Source organism: Centroberyx gerrardi, chromosome 8 (genome assembly GCF_048128805.1).
Source record: "Centroberyx gerrardi isolate f3 chromosome 8, fCenGer3.hap1.cur.20231027, whole genome shotgun sequence".
Classification (NCBI taxonomy): Eukaryota; Metazoa; Chordata; class Actinopteri; order Beryciformes; family Berycidae; genus Centroberyx; species Centroberyx gerrardi.
The window spans coordinates 13,647,720-13,673,848 of NC_136004.1; the positions used below are offsets into that span (position 1 = coordinate 13,647,720).

The following is a 26,129-nucleotide window of genomic DNA, read 5'->3' on the forward strand; positions in this document are numbered from 1 at the left end:
CATTAATACCCTATTCCTTATGCAGTCAGCTACTTGGCACTGTTCTAAGCAGATCCCAGGCAACTGGCCTACAATACAAAAAGTGTGGTTTCTGAGCCTTAGTGATAAACTTAAGTATCCTGTGCCCTGGACTATAGGTGATAAAAGGAATCAAATTGCAATATATTTTACTTATACATGTATATAGTACTGTATATTCAAAATCAACATGTGACAAGATAAAGTGCATTGTTCTAGTTATGTCTAGTCCTGTTATGCTTTCAGCTCAGGAAATTGATGATTCCTTAAGTCGACCTGTGATGCCTGGAATTTGAAGTTGATTTTCAAGTAGTTCTTGAAAATTTGTCCTTCAGGAAACGCACATGAAATTTTCAAGAACTTGAAACTGTGCATGAAGTATGTCGTGTTCTTTTCAAGAACATTCACTATCAGGAAACTCACCCCAAATCAACAAGTTACCATGATAACAGCTGAAATAGTTCTCTGTCCATTGCTCATGTTATTCTGTGGTTATTTATTGCTCCAGAGGTCATAGTCAGTCCCCGTTACTCCCCACCTCTAATGAGAGCTTCTGCTGATATACACCGAGCCAATGGAAAAGATGCATTTCTGTCACGTAACTCTCCTTAAAGTAAACCCCAGTCAACTGTAGCCCCACGTCATGGAAAGAACCAGTCGGACCCTCCAAATGGTGGGAGCTGGGAGAGAAATAGAGATAGCCAGTAAACAGAGAGAGAGACAGACTGATGTACCTCAACCTGATGAGACCCAGTGTCGTGCTAATGAGATTGGGTCAGGTCCCGCTGAATTTCTCATTTAATCTCTTGGTACTGGGGAGGGCGGGGGTTCTGACATATTCTCGAGGCACTGGGCTCACCGAAATCCACTTCAGACATCTTTCATGTTTGGGACGGATCGGGCTCAAATTTTCTGGGGGGGAACATGGAGTCTGTTATACCACCTCAGTTCTAAGTAGGCCCCTGGGAAACAGCACTGGAGACCCGTTAGCATCCATCCCAGAACAACAAAACTTGTCACCAAGGAGACAGTCAAATGAAAAGAACCCCCAGCAGGTGTGAGTTTGAGGGACTTAGGGGTGTTAATGAACGTGGATTAGGCTGAGAAGGGTAGAGTTACACTAAGTTAAAAACTTGGACAGAGATAACCTCTTGCTCCTCTTATCAAGTGTGTGTTGACAGGGTGAATTGGACCCAGAGGTGTGTGTGTGTTTGGACATGTATGTGTCTGTAGCCGTGTGTCTGTATCTGTGTGTATTTCAAGTAAATTGACAGTTGCAGCAGCGGGACAGTTGTCTCTGTTCTTCTCTTGACCTCTCCCTGCTGTCCTGAGTTAGCCCGGCTTTCACTTCAACCTTAAATAGCCTCAGTGGTTTGCAGCAAACAAGCCAGGAAATTTATTGTTGCCCTTGTCTGCAAACTCAGCAATATGATGTAATCATTCTGATTATTCAATATAGCCCAGGGGCAGCTTTGCCAGAGTGTTAATTAAGTCAAGTAGCTGGCTCTCCACAAGTCTCTGGCATGGCCTCAATACAACATAACTATCGAGTGGACACTTGATCTTCCTTGTGTAAAAAATGGAATGTATTAATGAGATGAGAAACTGAGGTTATAGTAAAAAGAGTAAAAACAATCCACCGCTCTACAGTGAGAACCTTTTCAACTCACTGCTCCACTAATGAGATACTGCTCCACCAGTCACAAGGACTTTCATTCTCTAGCCATCAGCTCAGACTTCGCATTTTCCCTGGTGACCTCTGCCCTTCTCCTTGTCCACATGTGTCACACTGAACTTATAACCTGGTTTAATCTGAACCGACTGTCAGCCAGTCAGTCAGCAGTAAAGATAATTCTCTAATCAGAATTACATAACGCGCCGCTGCCTGACAAGGGTCAGCAGGTAGCGCTGTAATGAGGGTCCTCACACTTCATTTGGTAAACCATTAACACACACTCACACACACACACACACTCACACCACATACTGTACGCAGCACAATTGACGGCTGATCATTAACGTCATGGTAGAGGGCAGCTCTTTCTTATCACTCATCCTGAGTAGGAGCCTTGACATACCTGACAGCATGGTGTGTTCTAGATCAAGGTGTTCCTCTGGTTACGTCACAGCAGTCGCAGTATTACCTTGCTCCACCGCTTACAGGTTATCTTAATGGGAAGGTTTCAACCCAGGACACTTAATATACAGATCATAGTTTCTGCTTACTGTGTATCTTGCTGGTGGGCGGTGTAATGTGATGCTGATAATGTCCATTATACAACATTTGGTCAAAGATGGGATCCAGCCATGCTGAAAATTGTTAGTTGCGATGCTAAGTATTGTTTATTCTTGCTGTACACTGACAGTAGAAACAGACACATGCCTCAGTAACTGTTGCATAAAAGCCATAATAGCCCAAAGAGTGTTCTTTAATGTGATTATATGTACTTAAATGTGATTATGAGTACTTGATGCCGACAGTACTTGGCTGGGCGTCATACATAGTAAAGAAATGCACAGTAAGAAAAGCCTTCTCATGAATTATTTCCACATTCCTCCATAAAAAGCTACTTTGTTGTACTGACTACTTCTACTCTTAACTTGGAGTCTATCTGTCTATCCCATTTACATCTGGGCCCGTAACCATGAGGGATCACTTAGCTGTGTCAGCTGACAAGAAATGAAATACAGCATTGATTACATAATACTGTGTTGGGACTAACTGGACAAATGTGGTAGATAATCAGTACTGTAAATGATTCATTGTATGGAAATACTTCAAAGCTTTTTCAATTGAATGAGCTATGGATATTAAATTGTACAACTCAATTCAAATGAAAACATGACATTTGCGTTGAACATAGAAACTCTTGTACTGTATATACCATTTATACAAAGACACAAGTCGTGTCTTGTGAATGAAGTCTGAAGGTATCTCTCTGTTTTAGGAACTGGCCTTAATGTGAGCGACAGCGAGTCCATCCATGGGAGCCACGACGGAGGGAGCGTCGCCAACTCCCAGATTGTCGAGCTGAGGCGAATCCCCATCGCCGACACACACCTCTAACCCATGTTCACCTCTCCAGTCCTCCATCCCCCCCTCTTCATATCAGAGAGAAAGAAAAGTACAACACAGTATTTTTATATTTCAACTGCTTTTGCACTAAAACATAATTGTTTTTTGAATAGAAAGGTTTTCGTATAGTTATTTGATATGAAACGTTGTGATTTTTACTGTACATGTGTTTTTTATATATATATGAACATATAAATGTTTTACTAAATTAATTTTTAAAAAGTCCTTGATGGAGTTTTTTTCTGGATGTATATATTGTTTTTTGTTGTTGTTTTTTTGTTGTTTTTGTATAGATTTTAGGAACAGAGACAGCCAGAGGTGCCCTCAGCACAACTACCGCTGCTAGGGGTGGAGATTGTGTAACATTGTTAATAAATAATTCACCATATATTTTACATTTGGCTGTGCTGATTCCATCTGTAATGCTGATATTGCTTTCTGAGGGGTCGACCCGTCAAAGAGGCAGTTTAATATGAAGAGAGAGAAAGAGAGAGTGGCTCTCTGATGGTTATATAAGTGAGGATGTGGAATCAGTGAGTCGCTGCGGGGGGTCACACCGAAGGACGGGGTGTGTGAATGAACGTGGCCTCATGGGAATTTCACTAGCTTGTTCTACACTGACTGTTCTGCTGCTGTCTGCAGAAAAGCACTGTGGTAGAGGTACTGCAGCTACAGACGCTGCCAGATTATTGAGAGCTAGAAAATAAGAAAAATGTAAGCAATCAATATACAGTATAGCCAAAGAGAAGGCCTACAGGGCAGAGGAGTGTGGGGAATAGGGCAGATACATACTCCTGAGTGAGAAATTGCGAAAATTCATTGCGCTAATACATTACAAAATGCAATTAAGTTATCTCTAAAGTGTCATCATTATGTTATATATTATTCAAATCTATTTAATTCAGGTTCAAATTCAAGTCAGGCTGCAATTTTTTAAAGCAAAGGCTAATCTTTGATCTGCTCCGTGAAGAAACTGGGTGAGTTTGTTCCCCTTTCAACTTTTACAGCAGCTTTGAACTTCTTGGAATTCACCGTCTTCTTGACCCTTCACCTCTGTCCCCCATCAACCTCTGAACTTGGTTACCAGTTGTAAGAGAGAGTGTTACTTTTATTGCTGAAGAAGGAGAGAGAAAACGCAACATTTTCAAGTAGAAACAAAAAAGAGAAGAAACGGACTGAAGAGAAGTGGTAATCATCCATTTGCTGCAACTGAATTTGGTGATTTTGCTGACACGGTACCTCGCACAGTACAGGTGTCCTCCCAGATGTCTGCTGGATGGTGGAGGTCGCGATGCCAACAGATAATGAGAGAGCAGCGGCGGTAGGAGATGAGTGTCCTCCAAGTTATTTTGACACTAAAGAACCAGGTAGAAAAATGATATCTCTAGAAATACTCCCCTCCCACTGGCTAATGACTTCATTCTGCTTCTTCCAGGCAAACAGAAAGAGAGAAGGAGAAAGAAATCATTTCCCGTGTCTGAAATTTCTCACCCCTGAAGTAGTTTATTTAGGAAGGGCATCAGGGCCGGTGTTTCCTCACACTGAAAGCTAAACTGTATTCCCCCTCCTCTCCCTGCTCGCTCTACTGGGAGAGACGGCGTCCCTGGATGCACCGCAACTGCAGGTGTAGAGTTCGCTTTTTTACTTGAGACTTTGTCCTCTCCCCTGGTTTTTCACCCATCTCTCTGGCTGACTGGGAAAAACCAGTGTCCACCGCAGGGGCAAGCAAACTGTGGTTTTTTAACAACAATGGAGGGAGGAGAAGCGCTACCCTGAGACTAGAATATCACTTCACGGAACAGAACAATGTTCTTCATTCAGAGTGTGTGTGTGTGTGTGTGTGTGTGTGTGTGTGTGTGTGTGCGTGTGTGTGTGTGTGTGTGTTTGCCTGTAGTGGTTTGTATTTCTCATATACCTATGAGATTGCATCACTTTGAGATCCACCCTAATACCATCAATAGGAGTCTTTCCTCAGGGATGAGAAGGAAAACGTTGCTGTAATGAGCAAAGGAAAGCAGAGAAGTCATTAATATTCCTTTTTATAACTAAACACTGCACTGGTTAAGTGGTAGCAGTAAATTCTCTCCAGCGGCAAAAGAGATTGCTAAAAGTGTAGTAAGAACTCTCGATTGTCATCTAGCATTTTCAAAAGGTCTGTTTAATTGATTACCTCCTAAAAAAGTAGTGAAAATTAAGCAATTAAGTTGCTTACATGCATTATTGTGGCCTGCTGTTATGGTGACAATGAAGCCTATCACAGAGCTGCCATATTTCCATAATGTTACAGCCACTTCATTACCTGAACTTTGTCCATGACACAACGGTACAGCACAGCCAATACAACAAAAGACTGAGGCTTTCACTTAAACCCAACCTTTAGTCAGACCTGCTGATAGACATCTAAATGTACCTGTTGCATAAAAATGACTTACTAATAGCTAACCCATCACCTACTTATGGCATATTTTAGCTACGTAGTTAATCACGGTAATAGCAGTCTTGACACAAGCTTGTGCAGGGGGTTGGGCGCCTGACTTTTTAGCTTAAAATGAGTCGGTCTTAATGTTTATGGAAATGACAGTCTTACATTAAACAGATCTAAAGAGAGAATTATAGAGCAGTCTGGGGCTTAGATCAGTCTTAATATGAGTTTATGCAACTGGCCCAAGAAATAGATTTGTCAAATCTTCCAAAAGCCCATCACTAGGTGGAAATAGGATAACGATGGCTTCTATTGAGGATCATTTCAATATGACTGCAACATAGTAAACCCGTAATGTGGAATTGGTTCTTCCTGAGGAGAAGTAGTAGTTCAAATGCAGGATGTCTCAATGAGGGAAATGATTCTGTAAGGCACTGATTTAGTGTCTGATATGAAAGTAATGTTTCTGCCAGTATTTCACTGCGGAATCTCAAATGAGAGGCGCTGAACATCAGTAAAAGCGTTCAAATGATCTAATCAACGCTCCTCGCCATAGGGGAAAGCAATTAAACAGACAAAGCAAATAGCTTGAGGTCCCAACTCTCCCGTCTCTGTCCCATAGACACCAGGCTGGTAGCAAACATGTTTATACTCAGGTTGTCGGTCCCCTCCCCCCTGTGTACCCTCTCTATCTGTCTCTGCCCGGGGGAATGACAGAGGTAAGACAGCAGATGTCGAGGCAACAGCCAAGTCTGTTTCACACTTACTCACTGTCTGTCTGCATGGATGCTCTGTCTCTCTCCCTCTCCCTCTCTGCCTGTGTCGATGATGATGACTCTGCACACTCAGCTCTCAGTGAATCAGCACGCTCTCCACACAATGTTGTCTGACAAGATAAAGGAAAGAAACAAAAACAGCAGACAGAGGGGGAAAGAGCTCATCATGGTGAGATTCTGATCAATCACGCTAATTACAGCAATGAGCAGCAATCTCTCTCTTTAACACCTCACTTGGTAAAGTTTGGCTCATTTGGTGAACTTTTGAATGTTTTTTGCTGACAAATGAGTGCATTTGTCTTTGGAAATCTTTCTGGAAAAGATTTAAAGGCCCTGACACACCAAACCGACGGTCGGCCGTCGGCCAATGTCGGGCCGTCGGTAAGCGTCGGTGTCCCTAGTTTTTGCGGTGTGTCCCGCACCGTTGGCACTAGTCGGACCCTGTCGGCGTCTTTTCGGCCGATTGAGCATGTTGAATCGGCGTCGGAGCCCGTCGGTGAGAGAGATCACTCTGATTGGTAGTTCGTGTTTTGCCTCTGGTTCATTGGACTGATAAATTCCTTCAACATGTGGAACTGAACAGGAAAGAGCCGAACGAAATTTTTAAAATCGGAGGTTTCATTTATCTCCAGCTCTCGACACAGGTTCGGGAAAGCCCCTTGAGCCTGTCGCTGGAGTATCCATGATTTCACCCATTTAGTGCGGTTTCTCCTTATTTTTCGCCTCCGCCTCTTCCTTTCTTCTTCCACAACCAAAAGACCAAGGGCTGACAACGCCAGTGCCATTTGCAACTTCTTATCAGACATATGGTTATTTCCCCTCACGCATGCGCAGAACGTACGTGCTAGTTGGCCGTCGGCTGTAGTCTTTGCGGTGTGTTCAAGTGCAACTTTTTGGACCAGACGCAGGCGACGTGAGGCGACGCAACAGTTGGCCTTCGTCGCCGCTGGTTCTTTGACGTCGGTTTGGTGTGTCAGGGCCTTTAGTTGCACAAGTATCAAAGAATAAAAAAAACAGCATGTGTTCATCCATATGCTTGCAATCTTGCCACAATGACATTTAACTGAAGTTCATTATGACAACAAATATCTCCATGGATAACATCATTCTTTAGGTTCAATGGATAGGGTGTGAATTTCTGAAATTTGATAATGTCATCTTTTGACTATTTTCAATTGGTCTTTTCATTTCAGCACAATGCATGTAAGAAGAACCCACCCTCCAATTCAGTGGCTTCTGAATAAGCATACAGTTTGGGTGGATATGAACTATTCAGACCTTTTTATGGAACATAGTACTTCGTCTCAGACTATAACAGGCTGACCCAGTTTCACACATAATGTCTGGTGGCAACAGTCTTTGTCAATAACATCAATACAGCCAGACAGTGACTCAGGAGTCACTGTGCTGTTGATGAATAGGAAAAGAGGGGAGCAGAAGTGTAACAAAGAGGCAAAATGAAGGAGTAATACCTGTGGGTCAGGTTAATCTCCCTGTTTTTCAATGTTCTGGTCCTGTTTAAGTACATTGTATTCTACATGTTACATACAATTCTATGTTACTGTAGAGAAAAGACACAACCAAGAAGTTTATTCCAGTTCATCTATATCTTGTGCATTAAAGGTCTTACAGAGTAAACAGTGTGGCCAATAGGTGTAAACGGCCCTTAATAGTAGTACACACACAGTAACTTAGTAATGTAGGTGTAACTTAATTAACCAATCAGCTCCCTCTGACGTCTGTTCCATAATCAATAACTTGTGTAAAGGTAATTTGAAGGGTATGGAAGCTGATTTTAGCGAAGGCAAAGAGGGCAACAGGGATGGTTCAGTAACTAGGCATTCAAGATAAGATGTACAGATGAGACAGATACAGACATACAGTACATCTCACACACACACACACACACACACACACACATAAGCATGTATGTACGTATGCATTCGCTCTCCCCCTCTTTCTCTGTCATGCATACATACTGTACCTCAAAACAGCAACATGGCTATGATAAGCTTATTCTCTCAGTGTAATGTGACTCATAGGAGAGTTAGAGGTCCAACAGCACAATTAAAGGGTTATTTCCTTTTCACCATACTACTAGAGCTTGTTATCTTGCTCAGTAGAGCAAGCACAGAGACTCGACCCAAAGGCATTCGGTTCCCAGAGAGACCGCTGAGCAAGCACTACACTCTCTTCCTACATTTACGACCACAGAATTCAGCGTGGATGATTTGCGCTCCTGGTAAGCATTTGTGATCCTGTGTACTACGCACACGGCCCTTGTACTCCCGTTACATTCCCCATGCTCCTGTCAGCTTTCCCTGAACCAGACCGCCGAGCGAAAAAGGTGGGACACAGAGTCAGCAGAAGCTTCATTCAGGCGCGCTCAGATGTCAGGAGAGAGGACAGAGTGACTCACCTGTGGTGCACAGACGCTGGAGGATGAAGGTGTTTAAATGGGGGTGGGGAGGGGAGTGTGTGTGTAACTGTCTGCCTTATTTAACTGTTTATCTTCCTATCTTTCTTCCTATCTCTAGCTCTGTTTCTATATGCCTGTCTGTGCATATGTTTTTAAACTCATCTGAGGTTTGTCTGTCTGTCATTATGTGCCTTTGCATGTGTGAGACTGTGTTTGTGCACACAGTGCGTTGCCACTCATGAGGATGGCTAATGATGACCTTTTCTATATTGAGATCTGAGCCCGCATCTCTCTGTCTTCACCTCGAGAAGCCAAAGCAGCTTAGGTGCTAGACCGACTTGTCATCCACGGTCAATTACACCCCCCGCTCATCGCAGCTACACTAGTGTGTCTGACATCACCGACAAGTCGCGGTGTGTATCAGGTGGCTACAGCAGCACCAGTGGTGTCACCACTTGAAAAACACTTGAGTGTGTGTTTATTCTTGGGGGATTACATGATGACTTTGGCCTTCTCCAGCCAAATATGGTATGTATAGGAAAGTATATGAAATAAGTATATGAGAGACTTCAACTTTGGATTACTCTGTCTTTGGGCCCGTCCCAAAGGATGAGGGGAATGGGGAACGTGTGTGTGTCCATTACGCACATGCAAAGGAGCGGGTGTTCAAGCGATCTATTTGAGTTATTAGTGCAAAAAGGAGAAATCAGTCGCTTTTCTTGCTGTTTCAAGTACAGTCTGGCAGAGCTCTCCACAAGAAATCAGTCAAAGCGCTCAATAGCTTGATTTGTAAAGCCCCTTTCATACACAAGGAGACTCAAACCACTTCAATCCAGACCGATTCACTTTGCTTGGACACACACATTCTAAACACACGAGAGGATTTTTCAGTGGCTCTGTACCCGGCTATGAGGGCTAATTTATTTTTATAGATGAGCTGCACCTGGGCAGTTGGATGCCTGACGTTTTCCAGGGGGGTCCGACATTCGCTCAGTTTTTATTTGAAGCTGGTGACACCCTTGTCAGATAACGTGACCTTTTGACTCTTTCCGTCCACCGACTCCAAAGGTCAGGGAGATTAAAAGAGAGCCTTGTGGAGGTGCAGCCAGGAGCGCAGGAGGAAACGGGATGTCTTGAGCCACAGAAATAGAAATCGTAGATCAATGCAGCACGTTCATTGAAGTGAGTGGGTTATTGAATGGAGTTGACAGTAGGAGTGTAGCTGTAGCAGAGCAGTCTTGACTGAAGCCTTATAAATCAGCCTGTAGTAAATCTCTGTTGGTCTCTGAGAAGAGAGGCCAAGAAGGACTTTCCTTTGGCTGGCTTGTAAATGTTCTTTTTTTTTTCATACGAGAGACTCATTATAGTGGACACAGCAGGCTGTAGCCGCTCTATGAATTCTGATTCTGCAAGTGAAATGCTACACTGGCTGAGGTGGGCCAGCTGACGTGGCTGAAGGGGGGAGGAGGGGGTGAATGCAGGTTGCATGTAGGCAAAAGCAGAAGACATATCATGTCTGCAAATGTCTGGCTGTCTTGTTCACACTACGCTGTCTCGTTGGCAGGATTAACAGACTCTCCCCTCTGCGTTTGTGTCTGTGCCCGTATGTACTGTATGTACGTTTATGTGTGTCCATGCATATGTGTGTGTCATATGTGCATATGTGAGTGCAGTGCACACAAAAGCATAACGTATCAGTGTCTTTGTGCATGTAACAGTAAGCAGTATTTATGCGTGTGCACGTGCATATGAGTACGTGTGCAAATCAGTTATTCATGTGCATGAGTGTTGATATCTATACGTATGTGTGCTTGAAAGTTGACCCTCACACTGGAAACCGCAGACTCCTGGTTGGCTTATATTTTTAACCCCTCCAGCGGCCCGAAATAGTCGCCACGTCTGGCAGGCAGATGAGTTGTTTTGCTGCAGACGCTGACCTTACCGACAGTCACCAACCATTGTCAGTCAGAGCTCCCTCTGAAACTACTCAGTTATCCTTTTATCCCCAGTGAGTGGTGAGCTTTTGTACGGCAAAGCTTTGTACCAACAAAGCTTTCGAAGCATAAAAGGCTTGTCCAACATTTAGATTGATAATGTACCTTTATTAGCTTTTTGGCATTTGTGCATTGTAATTGCGGTTTGGCTCGCTTTAGTCTTGTTGTTTAGATTGCAAGCAGCGGTACAGTGTATCCAATACGGGTCAAGTACATAGGACTGGCATTTGCAAGCTGCGCTGTCACCACCACCACACCCGCTTTTAAGTTATGCCCTTTTACCCTCCATGTAAAGTGTGTATGTGTGTATATTGAGTGTGAGTGTGTGCATGTGTGCGATATGCATATGTGCCAGAGAATGTGTGGATTTTTGTGTGCATGTGTGTGCATATGTGCGTGTGTGTGTGTCCGTGTGTGTGACTGTTAGTGCATGTATGCAAATGTGGGTGTGTGCATGCGCGTGTGCGTCTGTGCTGTAAAATAGCAGATGACAAGCAGAGCCTTGATAAAGTATTTCAATGTCGCCAACTATCTGTGGCAAGGAGTAAACTGAGTCGCAAACTTCTCTCTCTCTCTCTCTCTCTCTCTCTCTTGCACGCGCTCTCTCTCTCCCTCTCTCTCTCTGGCTTGCAGCGGTCATCAAGCCGGCTCAGACCAGTTTTTGCTTATCACCCAGCAGTCACTTCTGCTGTGGTAGCTGAGTACATGTGAAGGAGAGATAGCTGCCCTCCTGTCATCCTGTCTGGAGCGTGGCTATTAAACCACCACAACCACATTCATCATCATCATCATCATCATCATCATCATCATCATCATCTTATCAACTTCATAATTGTTGCAAATAACATTATCATCATCTCCAGTATCATCATCATCATTGCCATTATATAGAGGCAGAATTTCCAGTTTTACATGAGAAGTCTTTTAAGAATTCTTTCAAAAGACATCACATATTTTTTCTGTTACCAGCCACCCGAGTCACTATGTTTAATAGCCTCATTTCAATTCAGCTCAGTCCAGTTTGCTTCATTTCAAAATAAAATCATATAACAATGTGTATCATGAATAGACTAGCCACCCAAATCAGTGGTAAATGGGGTTTTCCTGGATTGAAAGAGTACTTTCTGACCCTGCTGATGAGAACATACTGTAAAATACCACACTGTAAGTAGAACGTGGGGAAAATGTGGGCTATCTTGAGGGTAGATATTACTATGCAGCATGTGGCGGTTCTATTAGCATATATTCTCAACCAGCCACAAACCAGCCTTCCTCTCATTCTCTGATAATAAGCCGCTGGACGGGATAGCAGCGGGACAAGGAGCGAGCGGGAGAGGAAGGAAGTGGGGAGAAAGTTGCCGGAGTGGAGCGATACAGAGAGAAACCGAGCGGCGGTGACCTCAGCGGAGAGAGGTCACGTGACCTTTCCAAACCACAGGAAGTGACACATCAGAGAGACACAGTCATCGAGTCACACACTGGGTCCTCTGTGCGCGCTCAGCCAGACTCGACTGGTTTGATCCAGCAGCGCTCGGCTGCAGTCAACACCACCAGCAGCAACAGCAACAACATGGCATGAGGCAGAATAACCGGCCCAGTCAGGTTCTAGCTGCATACGGGAACAATATCAGTCATTGTTGTGTGTAGACGATGAAATGTCAAATGCAAGTCAGGCCCTTTGGGACATGAGGGTTGGTGGCTGGTTAGCTGGCTGACCAACCAGGAACAATGGAGTCACTATGGGGGGAAAGAGAGAGAGAGAGAAAGCTTACTTGATGCTGTAGATGGGAAATCATAATATCCATATACTGTATATATGTATAAGAAACTCCTGAGGATAGTATTTTTGTACTGTAAAAAATGCTTCAAAAAAAATACTTCACTTACTTTCTGGCAGAGATCAGATGAGAGATTTTTGACAAGGAAAGACCTCTGATCACACCAGTACAGACAGACAAGTATAATTTTGATAAAGATAATGAGAAATATGAATAGGGCAGATGCCACTGAATGCCCTTCCCGTTTAAATTTAATATCGTCTCTCAGTCTTCACCCATTCCCATGACTTTCCCTCTAGCCACATGCTCTGATGTAAGAGCGTCCACACTCTGCACACAGTGACCTCCTGAGAAAATTAGGCTAAAGAGCAAGAATAGAGACGCCTAATTAGGTGATAACACACTTTACCCTTAAATTGAATTCCTGGTCTCATACCTTTTGTCCTTGTTTGAGCAGACATTTTAAAACAATATAATTATATCAACAATATACTGTACATGTCAGTACAATTCATCATGCTTGAATGAATTGGCATTGGAATTTCATCCATCCCTTTCATCAAGGTGCAGATCTCGCACCTTGATGTTATTCTGTGGATGGTACCATGAAAATCTTTACCAGGAAGTGTTTATTCAGAGCTAATGCGATCTTTTTATACGCCGCATACTTCGTAGGTCAGGGGGATTGCAGGCGACCACCTGTTGTCACATATTGACAAGCGTGGAGAACAAAAGAGGGGACCACACACAGACTGTGGTCCTAGCATCAATTAGACATGGGCCAGATTACAAGCAGCATTGGGGCCAATTCATATTCATTTTTCACTGACCGGCATGCTTAGTCTGAAAAGTGGTTTTGTCAATTCCCAAACTCCTCATAGCATTCAACAGGCACATCACAGCTCATTAACTGCACAGCAACACCCCTCGAGCACTGAATACATTAAAATGCGTGAATGAACTTTGTCATGTAGGGAAGTGTTGGACTGTTTTTTTTCCTGAGTAATAAGTCATCACATGGACTGATATTTGTCTGACTAATCATTATCAAATTGTGTTAAGGTTATTTTTGGTTCATGTCCTTTCCGTTGGTGGTGTTACTGTTTTGCTCAAAAAGCAGTCACACACCAACCTGGATTACAGCGTGGATAAATCTTTTCCAAATAAATCACCAGTGTGTGGCAGCTCATCTGAACTTGGCTGAGGACTATTTAACTCTCTGGGCATGGACTATGTGGCAAGGTTGAGACTTAATTGCCTTATTATACATCAGGGTGACACTGCCTCATCATGAGAATGTGCTTCTATATTCAAAGACCTCTTTTGAGCCATTATGTAGATTTATAATGTCCGACTCCTCAAGGTTAAAGGCCTCGATATTTGAAGATTAAGGCCTCAAGATAATTTGGACCTTTAGATTTGTACTATAGAGCTCAAGCTTACCAAATCGTCATCGAAAAAGACATTAAGCGCATGGCACAATGAAACGCTAACTCAAATACATTGACCATGATATTTTCCCACATGATCTATGTGTCTGCTCGGAGAGTTGTCTCAGGGGATAACCGTGTCTCATAGATCAGAATGTATATCTGGCAACACTTCATAAGAAACAATCACATGGCTCTAACTCCTCTGCAGGAACAAAGAATGGTTCAGGCTTCAGCTGGTTTCCTCTGGCTTTGCTCTGCTGCATCGGAGCAAATAGCCTTGAAATTGGCTTCAAAATCACATCATGCCTCACCTCTTCAAAATGTAGACAATTACACAACCATTTTTTTTTCTTTTTTTTTTCTGCTTGAGTGAAAGAGAGAACAGGGGTGAGCGTTTTTCCAATATTGTTCCTAGTCCCAAACAACCACAAAATAAGTTCAAAGATACTTTTCTAGTGTAGCCTATTTCAAAGGGCATTTTATCATTAATAATATCTAAATGAATCCTAAGACATAAGATGTAAACGATCATACTACTGTTATAAGAACAAAAAACGAACAATAGCACATACATAATATTAAATACCAAAGTGAATTCCACATTGGTCCCATATATCGTCCATATCTGATATTTTAGCTGACATGTGCCGGTACAATAGAACGACACTAAACTTTGCTTCATATTCTCCATAGGGTTGGCTGTGAAAAGGAGCGGGAAACGTGCAGCAGTGGAGCACATGGTGAGAGCAGAGTGAAGGGGTCAGGGGAGGATTGCGTTGCTATGTGTAATACATTCCTCCCCGTCTACTCAGCGCACAAATGACGTTGAACGAAGCCCTTTGCAGCCCCGACTGCTGCAAAACCGGCCTCTCCTCGTTTGGAGGGAAAGGAGATCGGCTGCCAAATACTGAGTCAGTTTGATGAGATGAGAGAGGCCTTTTATTTCTTTTCTTTTTTTATTTATTTTTTTAGGGCAACCGTTCCAGATGATTAAAGTGAGTCACAGAACTGGAGCAGACCGGACCGGGCCGCCCTTGTCCCAAAGTGACTCTTGTGTACTGTGTTGTGTTTTCTTCTCTTATGGAAGATGGCGAAAGGGAGAGAGAGAGAGAGCATTCTTTAAATCTGATATCCAGTTACAATATGACTTCAAATGTCACAGAAAATGGCGACAAAGTGACCATGAAGATGCAGTAATAATTGAAATGGAACAGTGCAACAGTGTACTGCAGAGTTAGGGAGGCTGTTCCCTCAAAAATAGAGAACAAACACTTAGTAGCTCTTTCCCAAATTCATACCATGTGGACGGGGAAACTGACATGACCTACGGAGAACATGTGTGTGCGCCTGCGCATGCGCTCACATGTTGGAATGCAAAGCAGTAGGGGTGGAACTGCAAGGGTGTGGTCCATCCCCTCGCTTCCTATTGGCTGGCCTCGCTCAGCTGAAGCAGTTAGACACGCCCCCCCGGACAGGACCCTCATGACTCAGTGCTGATTCATCGCTCAGAGGAGAGGAGAGGAGAGGAGAGGAGAGGAGAGGAGAGGAGAGGAGAGAATAGAGAGAAAGAGAAAGACAGGAACTGGGACAGAGGTTAGAACAAAGAGAGGGATGACAGTGGATAAAAGAGGGGGAAAGGGAGAGGGACAAAAACTGAATCGTTTTTGAGAGGGAGAGACGGAGTAACTGAGAGTGGAAGGGCAACTAAATGAAGGGATCTCATCAAAGAATCTTCAACATCAAGAGCATCATGTAGCATTAATCAGAATCTGTGAATAACAGATGTTACGAAACACCGCAGTAAGAGTTTGATTCAGCGCTGACCGCTACTGCCTGACTCAGAAAGTTCCAGAAAGGAGTTAAGCCCCTCACTAACCAAATAACACCTCCTCTCCCCTTCCTCCCTCACCCCTGCTCCATGAACTCACACGCCTGACAGAAGACGTTACTTCAGCCTTCCCCCAAAATCCTCTCCTAATCAACAGGAGAGGCACTGAGGGCGTTCCCAGTGACAGCGAGCACGGGAGCGAGGCACGAGTTTGACCTAATTTTATTGCAATTCCACCTTTTTCCTTTCCCTCCCTGTAAGCTGTTTATTGTCTGTGTGTCACAGATATGGCCTGCGGAGAAAAAGACTGAATAACAACTCTTGTAAATGGGAAACATGTTGAGGCAAAATGCAACGCAGAAGCAGCTTCAAGAATGTCCGTGTGCCTCATCAACAAGTGGAAAAAACGGTTCTAAGGTTATAAATCCTGTGTCCCTGGTCGTTTACCTGTCACGTAACACTGTTCTGTTCTGTGCTCTGTTAGCTGTAACAGAGCCATCTCAAATCCCATCAACATTTCAGCAGCTCTCACTTTGCTATGATGAATAAACTTTGTGGCTTTCATCAAATTGTCATTTGGACACAGCTTAGAGTGCTACTAGGGGACAAACGGACACCCAACTCCAAAGATTGATAATGATGTGTGTGTGTGTGCATATCTGTGTCTGTGCACGTGACTGTGTGTGTGTGTGTGTGTGTATGTCTGTCTGTGCACGTGACTGTTTGTGTGTGTGTATGTGTGCCTGTGCTTGTTGTTCAACCACCTGGCCATTCCTATCCATTCTGTAGGATTCAGCTCTACTCCAACACCAGCTGGAGTGACCGATGATGTTGTTTACATGTCAGTCTAACCCCAAGAATCCCAAATGGAGCAAACACAGTCTGGGAGAATTGTCCTGCCAGTCCAGTCCGGACCAGATGGATGGAAAATTATGGAAGATGAGATGGAGACCCGAGATATTTGGCATCGAATGTAGGGCAAGATATTAATGTCTTGTGAGCAGTGAGCCAATGCTGCGCCTGAGATGTTGGGAAGATGTTGTTGGATTGGTTGTTGGATTGTTTTGGATGTTGTGTGCTATAACCAGCCAGATTCTGGTTTAAAAAAAAAAAAACAATAAAATCTGAATCTGGGATTGCTTGTGGTGTTATTGCTGAAGCTGGACAGATAGTCTGTCCATAAACCACATATACATACTTATTCACATATTTCACATACACACACACACACACACACACAGAAACCATTTCACTCAGTGCCATGTCTCCTGTACTTACCTAATTGCTTTATTTTTCTTTAAGAGTAAGGATTACTTGTCCTTATTGGGAAGATTTGATAGGCTTGTTGATTCCTGTCAAAGACGTGTTAGTCTTTCTGAAAGGTCATTATACGTCTCCACTTAGGTAGAGCTCTATTTTGAGATGCTAATAAACAACTGTGATCGTATGGGAGGACTGCGGACACACTGGACAAGGGGGTAGTCTACACACCCATAGCTTTCTTAAAGTTTTCTTAATGAAAACTCGCGAAAAGCTTGTGTATGCTTTTTCACTTTGCCTCTTTTCAATGTTCTCTCCGTAATGAGAAAGCAATGAGAGACTATTGATGTTAGTGCTCACCAAGTTATGGGACAGCAAACTCGATTACTCTTCTCTCTGCAATTTTAGGTTTTTGTCATTTCTTTTCAATCAGGCTGCCGCAGGGTCATTTTTAATGTCAGCTTATATTTAGGCTGATCAACAACAAGTGTCTCAGTCCTATTTTGAGCGAGGCCGAAGAGAAGTTTTTATGAGTTCTCCGCACCATAAAGGCGGCTAAAGGCTTGACAGTGCAATGCAGATCTACGGGCCAAGTGTGACAATAAACCCAAATGGTACAGGGCAAGGGAATATACTGCCTCAAATCCGTCAGCACCCATCCACTGGGTACTGACAGTCTTATGATAGGCATTAAGAGAAACTAGCACTTCTTATGATGAGAAAGTAGCATGTCTAATTTTGGATTATCAATTGGTGAGTTGACATACTCTCATAATAGATAAGAAAAAAGACCTTGGCGGAGTGATAGCCTACCACTAACCCTCAGACAAAACCACTGCTAGACTGTAAAGCTGTACACGTTCACCACTGAAGTGGCATTGTACAGCTCACCCCAGTTTTTACTGTGTGCATAAGGCCACCATGCTATTTTGGAAGTCATTGGGCTATCACCTAGAGGGTGTTAGACAGAGGGATCTGGGTTAGAGGAGGAGGAGCATGTGATGAACCTATACACAACACCAAAGATGGCCTACAAACCATATGCTGCATACAAAAAAAACAAAAAGGTTGACCCACAAAGTGTGCTGCTGTTGTCTTTGTTTAAGAATGCTGAAACTTAGTGAGCTGATCATTATCATTGTAAACAATAAGTCACACTGTATTGAAGAAAGAGTGTACAGGGAAGAGTAGACATGCAGGATGCTTGTATTATTTACCCCCTCTTCAAATAACAATAACGGCAAATCCCAAATGAGTACTGAAACACATTAAGACCTGTGCTGTACCATGTCATATTTATAAAGCGTGAATTTAGCATGCCACCTCAAGGGGAATCGAAGTGGCGAGAAATACCAGATGCTTGGTGAGGCGGTGTGCAGACACTGGCTTGGAAAGACTATTGTGGAGTGCCAGGAATCTCTAGCAGAGGGGGGGGGAAAAACAGGGAATTGGGTTAGTCGTCCACGTGAGTCGTCCCTTTCATCCCACTCTAACTATAACTAAACCATCTGCCACAGGGAAGCTGGGCAGATCCAGAGCGAGGGAGAGAGAGAGAGAGAGAGGGACAGACAGGCATAGAAACAGAGAGAGAGAGAGAGAGATAAAGAGGAAAAAGAGAGAGGATTTGCATGAGCTGTTTGGTTGCACAGAGCTGATGCATTTTTCTCAGTCTGCACCCAGAGCAGAGAGAGAGAGACAGAGGGGGGAGGGAAAGAGAGAGAAAAGGGGGTGTAAAGAGCGAGAGGTGGAGGGGGAGGGGAGGAGGGGGGGAAAGATTATATTCAAAAAATGAAATTAATCAAGCTATTTTTGAAATAGAATGTGATCCCCTTGGTTAAGCTCTGTGCTGGGTGGGCGCGATCGAGGAGGACAGTATAATTTGACTGGAAAGAATGTGTATCCAGTGGGGAGGAGAGCGGCAGGCATTAGGGGGGAAAGATTAGAGGAGGGGTGTGGAGGCAGAGGTGAAACAAGTGCAGAGATAGTAGTAGAGGGATGGGCGGAGAGAGGGGAGGGGGGGGGGGGGGGGGGGGGGGAGAGAGGTGCGAGACAGTGTGGAAGGGTGACAGATTGGCTGCTTGGAGGGAGAGGGGTGAAATAACAGCGAGGAGTGACCGGGAGGCTTGGACACACAGCCAACCAGACAGGCAGACAGCCTTGTGCTGGGCCCTGCTGCACCTGTTGTTTTTCAGGAAAGAGACGCATAGAGGGGGTTAGTGTGGGCAGAGCTGGGAGGGAGGGGTTAGAGCGGGGTGTCAAGGCTCTCTGTGACTCAGGAGAATCTGATCAGGCAGAGAGAGAGAGAGAGAGAGAGAGAGAGAGAGAGGGAGAGAGAGTGAAAGAGAGACTGGCTTCAAGCTGAGCTGGGACTTTGCAAGCGAGCTGGAGGGGGGATGGGGCCTGTGCTATGAGTCAGCCATGGCTAAAAAAGGAAAGTGAGTGACTTCCACCAGGGACCAGCAGGATAAAATAAGACAAGTGGTGAAACAGCACTCCTCAACTCAGCCTCTCTTGCTCTTAAAACAGAACATAAGGTGACTGAGGATTTTGGGGAGGCAGCCGTATAAAAAGCACATCAAGGTCGCCATTGCATAGTCCTGCACGACTAGATGCCTTGTCATTGCATATCCTACTGTATGTGCCACAAATATATTAAAGATTTACACTTATGCTTGCTTTAACCTTTCAGATACAGCTTTCCCCCCAAGTCTAATGAATTAGTGAAGGGGATTAGAGATACACTACTGTTGGACCCTTAAGCCATAGCATACAGTTGTACCATTAAAGTTAACCCTCAGCTATTAATGCAGACATATAATCGATGAGGCACTTAACAAGGTATTCATTGTGCAACTGCAGACCTCTCCCACTGATCAGTTTCCAGTGTCATTCCTCTTTGCAGTTTGTATGGGTGCATTTCTTTTCTTTTCTTTTTTGGGGTTACTATGGAATTCCACCCACTGAAAAAGTCATCTTGGAGATTAGGGTGCAAATCCCCGGTGACATAACAGGAGAGGTAGGGTGTCAGCGGTGTAGATAGCCATATCGCCCCTTCCTCCCCTCTAGCTCTCAGAATAGAGCAGAGCACCCAGCATTGCCCACCATGGCGAGGGAACGCAGTAATATGAGTTGCGGGGTATACTAAGGTACTTTATGTTGTGTGGTACATTTTGCACATAGGAGCCATGTCGGTAATGTCAGGCTGACTTTGTTTTTCTCCTTGGGTGCATGTCATTTGAGGTTTGCCGCTAAGAACTGAAGTCATCAGTGTTTTTGACTGAGGAAAAAAGCTTTGCACACCGAAACTCCACATTATGCATATGGAGCTAGAGTCTGCAATTCTTTCTTCTTTCATGTGAGATTTTTGTGCCAGTGATCAGCACCTCGCGGGCTTTCTTTCGGTGTGTGCCACACAGCAGTCATCAGTCTTTTTGACATGGTTATGATAAGAAATAACATCTCCTGTCCCTGCGGAGTAGTCGTCCGTAACCATCAAAGCAGCTGTGGTTTCTGCAAAGTTTCTCAAACACATCTGGTGTTGAGGTGAGAGTTAAGATGGAAACTGTCAGAGGCGGGAACAATATGGATGCACCGAGATGCCGCAGATTGCAAGCAACGGAAAGAAGCAAAGAGGGGAGGAGTGCGAGAGAGAGGGAGGCATCTGTCCAAACGCAATCTGCCGTGTCAAAACTGAACTCTGGGTGACTTTTTCCTGGTGCCTTGGCTCTGACATGATTTTAAGGAAATAGAATCGGGCCTGACAAAGCCTGTTGTTTACCTCTGCTGGCTGTGAGCAATATGGAGTGGAGCACGGCTGACATCCTACCTACGCAACCCACAGCAATAGGCTTCCTAATCCCTAGCAGCCTGCATAACAGAAATCATTATACTGCTAATCTGCAAACAACAAACGTCAAAACTGACATCATTCTCGGCTGTGTACTGAGCCCTGTGTGTGTGTGTGTGTGTGTGTGTGTGTGTGTACTAGTCTGAGGGCCTGGTTATGACACTTAGAGCTTGATTCACTCAACATTTCATCATGTGTCTCACCAGTGAATTTATAGATCAGGCCTGTCAAGATGGATTTCAGACCCATTCTGTACATACAGTATTTCTCTTTGCTGTTCAAATGACACTTTCCAATAGCTTACGTTGCCTTGAACCTGAGCCCTCCCTTTAACCACTTCTATTTTGGCCATTGCCAGCTCCATGGTGGGGGAAAAACGAGTTGCAAACTGCGCAGGACTGCACTCAGCAGTAGTAGCAGCAAGGTCTTGAACTTCTGGTGCTGTCTAAGAGTTGCAGACATGCCAGTGGACTGGAGTGTGTGTGTGTGTGTGTGTGTGTGTGTGTGGAGGGGAGAGGGGGCTGGAGGTGGAATGCTGACCATGCTGGGACTTTGGTATGGCAGGGATGAGAGTCCTGGCATGGGAACATAGCACACTGTCACTCTGGCTATCGAGTTCCTGTCCATCCTGCACTCAGTGAGACACAACGGCCCATACAGCCCTACTGAGGTTATTTAAAAGGACTAGCAATTAGCACCTTCATCATGAATTATGCTCAGTCCGTATATCAACCCCATTACCCTACAGCTAAAGTTAGCCATAGCACATTCCATTCTTTCTTGAAAACGAACACATCAGGTTTCCATACATTACACAGCAGACATGACACATCAGTGAGGTGAGGACAGACTCTGGGAGTCACCGCTGAGATTAGAAGAAGACTCTGGCATCTGTCTTTTATGGAGGGACCATGTTAGCCAAGAAACTCTAACGACTGCCAATAATATGTAAGAGATATGTGTTCGGCCTACAACAGCTGTACAGCAGCTGCTGTGGACACGCATGTATTCATATGCATTTAAACCGTTTTTTGCAGTGAAAGTGGTGGATGTGTTGGAGGCAGAGAGAGAAGAAGCTCTTCTTAATGTATGTTTCAGAGCAGGCAAAAATAAGTTGGGCCCTGCTCTGTGTCACGGTCAGCCATTCTCTACTTCAGCTGTCCAATATGGTGTATTCAATGGAGGTAAACAACTTGTTCCTGGCAAGGTCGGCAAAATTCACTCCCTGTCTATCTGTCAGCTCTGAGGCCAGTTTTAATAACGAAAAAGCTGCAGCCCCAGTGGTTGCGTTGAAGCGCTTCAAACTGGAATGAACCGGCCGCTGTGAAAGATCATGAAGAGAAAAGCACTTGAAAAAGGGAACGGAACATTGCCCCCCCCCCTCCCCCCTCCCCCCCTCCCCCCTCCCCCCTCCCTCCCCATCAGTCTATCTCTAGCTCTATCTCTGTCCCTCTCTTTGTGTCCAATGAGAAAAACAGAGAAAGTCTGTACTCAGGACAGATGGAGAGCTGGCTGCTGCACTGCTGCTGTTTAAAATGGAGTCGTGTGTGTGTGTGTGTGTGTGTGTGTGTGTGTGTGTGTGTGTGTGTGTGTGTGTGTGTGCGCGTGTGTGTGTGTGTGTGTGTGTGTGTGCTTGTGTGTGTGTGCTTGTGTGTGCGTCGGCATGTGCGTATGTGCTTAAGGGATGGTGAAAGATGTTCATGACTGGTGAGGAAATAGTTTCTTCATACAGGATGTAACTTCTCAGCTAATAAACTTGGTTTGGTCAGTGAAGATCATGTCCTGATAATCGTCCTGACGCAAAACAGCAGGACTTAGAGGCAAATGTGAACATGTTTGTTAATCATAACCAAACAGTAGTCCCATTCTGTCAATTATTCAGGCTGTTGAGGGCAGACTGCCACTTTAAAGGGTCAGGCTGTTTGACTTGGTTATGTCTACTGCTTGGCCTTTAGCTGCCAAACGAATGAATCACTGTTATCAATGTTTGCACCGAGGACAACATGTTTTATGGGACTGAATTAGCATGCAATTATTATGTACTGCGATTTTCTAATGCCAGCCAAACAATAAGACATAATTAATTCCTGGAACTTGCAAATGCACTTCAGTATAATTCCCTGGCATTTACAAAACAGCAATTACAAAAACAGAATTCCTTACATTCATTCCATTGCCGCAATCTGGAAAAAAGTTATCACTTTGACTAAAAAATTAATCAGCTCATTTAAATCGTATCATATCGCTCTCCCTTCTAACACCTGGAGTTTCAGTTGCTGCATTGTTCTGAGGAATGCGTGGGCTTGCACCATCACCGTGCCTCGCTGCAGAGATGTGTGTGTGCATTTCTATTATGTCACAGTGATGATGTGGCACTGGCAAGCCGGCGTACAGGCCGCTCTCCGTCCGTGCCGAACGTGCCTGGTCACAGCACGCTGCCGAGAACCTCTGGATCACAGGGGCTTCTGGGTAGCGGGATTAGCCAGTGAGAGGAAACAGCTGAGGCCTGTGTAGCGTCAGCACTTGCTAATCAACACTCTCACCCCACACACATACGCACGCACACACACACATACGTACACACTGCCCCACCTATGCTCTCCCGCAATAATCCTCTCCTCCTTTATTCCAGCCCCAGGGGTCATACACCCACAAAGGCCCGGGCCCACAAATGTCAAAGGGACCAGGGGGACTGAGGGGAGGACGGTGGGGGACAAAGGGACACTGAAGTGCTTGGTCAAAGCTGCGTGGGCTGCTGAGTCATCACTGATACTCAGACAAAGAGATAATTTATTAAAAAATCAAGTAAAGTTGATTAGCTGTCAAGGTTTTAGTGACAGTGCCATCAACTGTTGGATGTGACATAACTTTTAACATGATAGGATTGTGTATGCAGAAAATAGTTTCTTCTTCCCATAGCACTCAGCAGTAAGATAAAAAGAGACAGGCTTATGTGACACAGAAGACATTTACATGTCAAAAACTGCCAAGTTCAGTTATCCAACAGAAATAAGACAACCTTGATATTGTTCAGATATCATTCTGTACATTCCATTCCAGCTTGACATATGGGACATGCAATATATTTATTCAGTTTTGGAATGATATGATTTGCTGACCTCCTCTATGCGTCCATGCTCATATTTTCCAACAAATCAATTATTATAAAATTGGGCTGACGTAATACGAAAATCGATTCTCTACGAGGGAAATTCGTAGATTAGCAACGTCACGGACTGGTCCAACATTATAAATAGGTCATGTGTACACAAACTGTCACCAGACTGAGAGCAGCCTGATTTAAACGATGGAAAGTTGCAACCTATGCAAGTTAAATATTGACTTTAACTTGAAACAAACCAAACCAAAAGGACTTAGGCAATACATATCAAAATCTTGTGACAATAGACTTAAACTAAAGCACAACTTCTAAATATGACCATAAAATAATTACTCACTTTGGGTTGAACTTGACCAACTTTACAATGGCATGACACATTTGTGCAAATAAGGCGTAGGAGTAAAAAGGACATTGTGCAACATAATGGATGATGGGAAAAAAGCCCAGCCTCAACAACAGCTATCCTGAACATTATGTATTGGAGATCAATAGAGATTAAAGTCTAAGCTATGAAAATGTGGTTAGAGACACTGTTTGAAGCTGAAAGCAGATAGAAGTCTCGTGCCGACTCCTAAATCATGTGTTTTGCTGTATGCCAACCTGTGGCTGTGGCCAACTTGCCTTGTAACCATCCGCCCGTATCAGGTGTCAGCGGCTGTTCCTAGAGAGGGCTGCAGTGACTCCTCACTCACATATCTGTCCAAAAATACAGTCTGTGATTGTCTGTGTGGTTGATTTTTAACTTACTCTGCATTAAGACTGACATATATGTGTGTTGATGTTTACACAATGACATACAAATAACCCTTGTTCTTCTATACCTAAGCAAAGATCAACAAGGAGAAGACACATATCCTTCTATTCCAGATTACAGAGTGGGGTGTCTGCTAGACTAGAAGATCTCATGCATGTGCACATCTGCAGCAACAGGTGCAACAACAAAATAATTATTTCCATTATTTTTATTAATTATTTAATAAAACTTTGGATCATATTTAGCATCAGTTTTATATACCTTTCATAGGTTTTCAGTGGCAAACATGACAAAACAAGTTGTTTTTCTGTATATTTAGGACACTTCTAATTTGAGGGACACTATCCGTAGCCTACCAAGAAACTAAATATTCTCCTAGGTCAGTAAACCCAAATAAGCTTGTCACAAACAGTAAAATTCTGGTTAAATGATTTGATTCACTCTCAGTCAAAAGAGAAGTGGTCTGGTTCACATAAAGGCTATTTAAGCAGAGCCAGAAGTAAGTGTGGCTTTTCTGTCTGGCGATGCCTAGCCTGTTCTGACCTGAGCAATCCCCAGTTAACCCCTGACCCTTACAGAGGTCATGACCCCTGCAGACCCCCCGAAGGGTGGAGCTTGTTGCGTAAATCCAGTCCATGTCCGTGGCGTCGGCATGTCCTGCACCTTAGATATCATTTTGAGTCTGCCCAGTGCGATAGCCTCAGCCTAGCAATGACCCTCGACCCCGCACAGTCCACCAGATGAGAATATCCCCACTCTATCTCCAAAAATAGACAGCATATGTCTATATTGCTCACTCCTTTAAGTAAACATAGGAGTTGCCCTTGGAACCTTTGGTCAGTAAAGACCAGTGAATTGAATCCTGATTCTCCTGTGATGCATGTGTTTGAATTTTAGGGACAAAACAGATTTGACAAAAAGGATTTCTGTTCAAGAAGAATTCAGTTTGTGGAAGTGAAAACTGACACACACTCTAACAGTGGGACAAACTTTGAAGGTAACTGGTGCATTAGTGAATGCTATCTGTATCCATTTAGGGCAAAAGTAGGACTCTTAGGTATCATTCCGTTTGTGTTGGATATCACTCAGTATGAGCCCTTAGGGGCCCATTATCATGCAACTGACTGCAGCAAAGCTAGGTACAGGTTTTTGTACAGCCTCTAGGGGCGCTGTTGTACTAGTTTTTAGAAGATGGTTTGGGTCCAACATAGTGGAAGCTTGTGTGCTTTTAAACTAGGGCTGCCATGACCCAAATAAAACAGATTTCTCTCAGGTTTAAGCAATAAGTTAATCATTAATCTGTTGCAACTTCATTTTAAACCCATGTTTGTTTTTCAAAGGTATGTTTTGTTGTAATTCTATTAACCATTTAGCAACAACTGTATATGATGGGGCTCCTACAA

The 26,129-nt window shown here is 44.0% G+C and overlaps 2 protein-coding genes across 2 annotated transcripts in view; one reads left to right on the forward strand and one right to left on the reverse strand.

Annotated features, from left to right (window-relative positions):
• adgrv1 (adhesion G protein-coupled receptor V1) overlaps positions 1-3,489 on the forward strand; it is a 124,469-nt gene extending 120,980 nt beyond the window's left edge. Inside the window, exon 94 of the mRNA XM_071927478.2 lies at positions 2,967-3,489. Within this exon, the coding sequence (XP_071783579.2) occupies positions 2,967-3,085 (119 nt within the window). The 3' untranslated portion in view covers positions 3,086-3,489. The remainder of the gene's footprint in view (positions 1-2,966) is intronic.
• gig2p (grass carp reovirus (GCRV)-induced gene 2p) overlaps positions 1-26,129 on the reverse strand; it is a 359,050-nt gene that overhangs the window by 296,373 nt on the left and 36,548 nt on the right. The window lies entirely within an intron of this gene.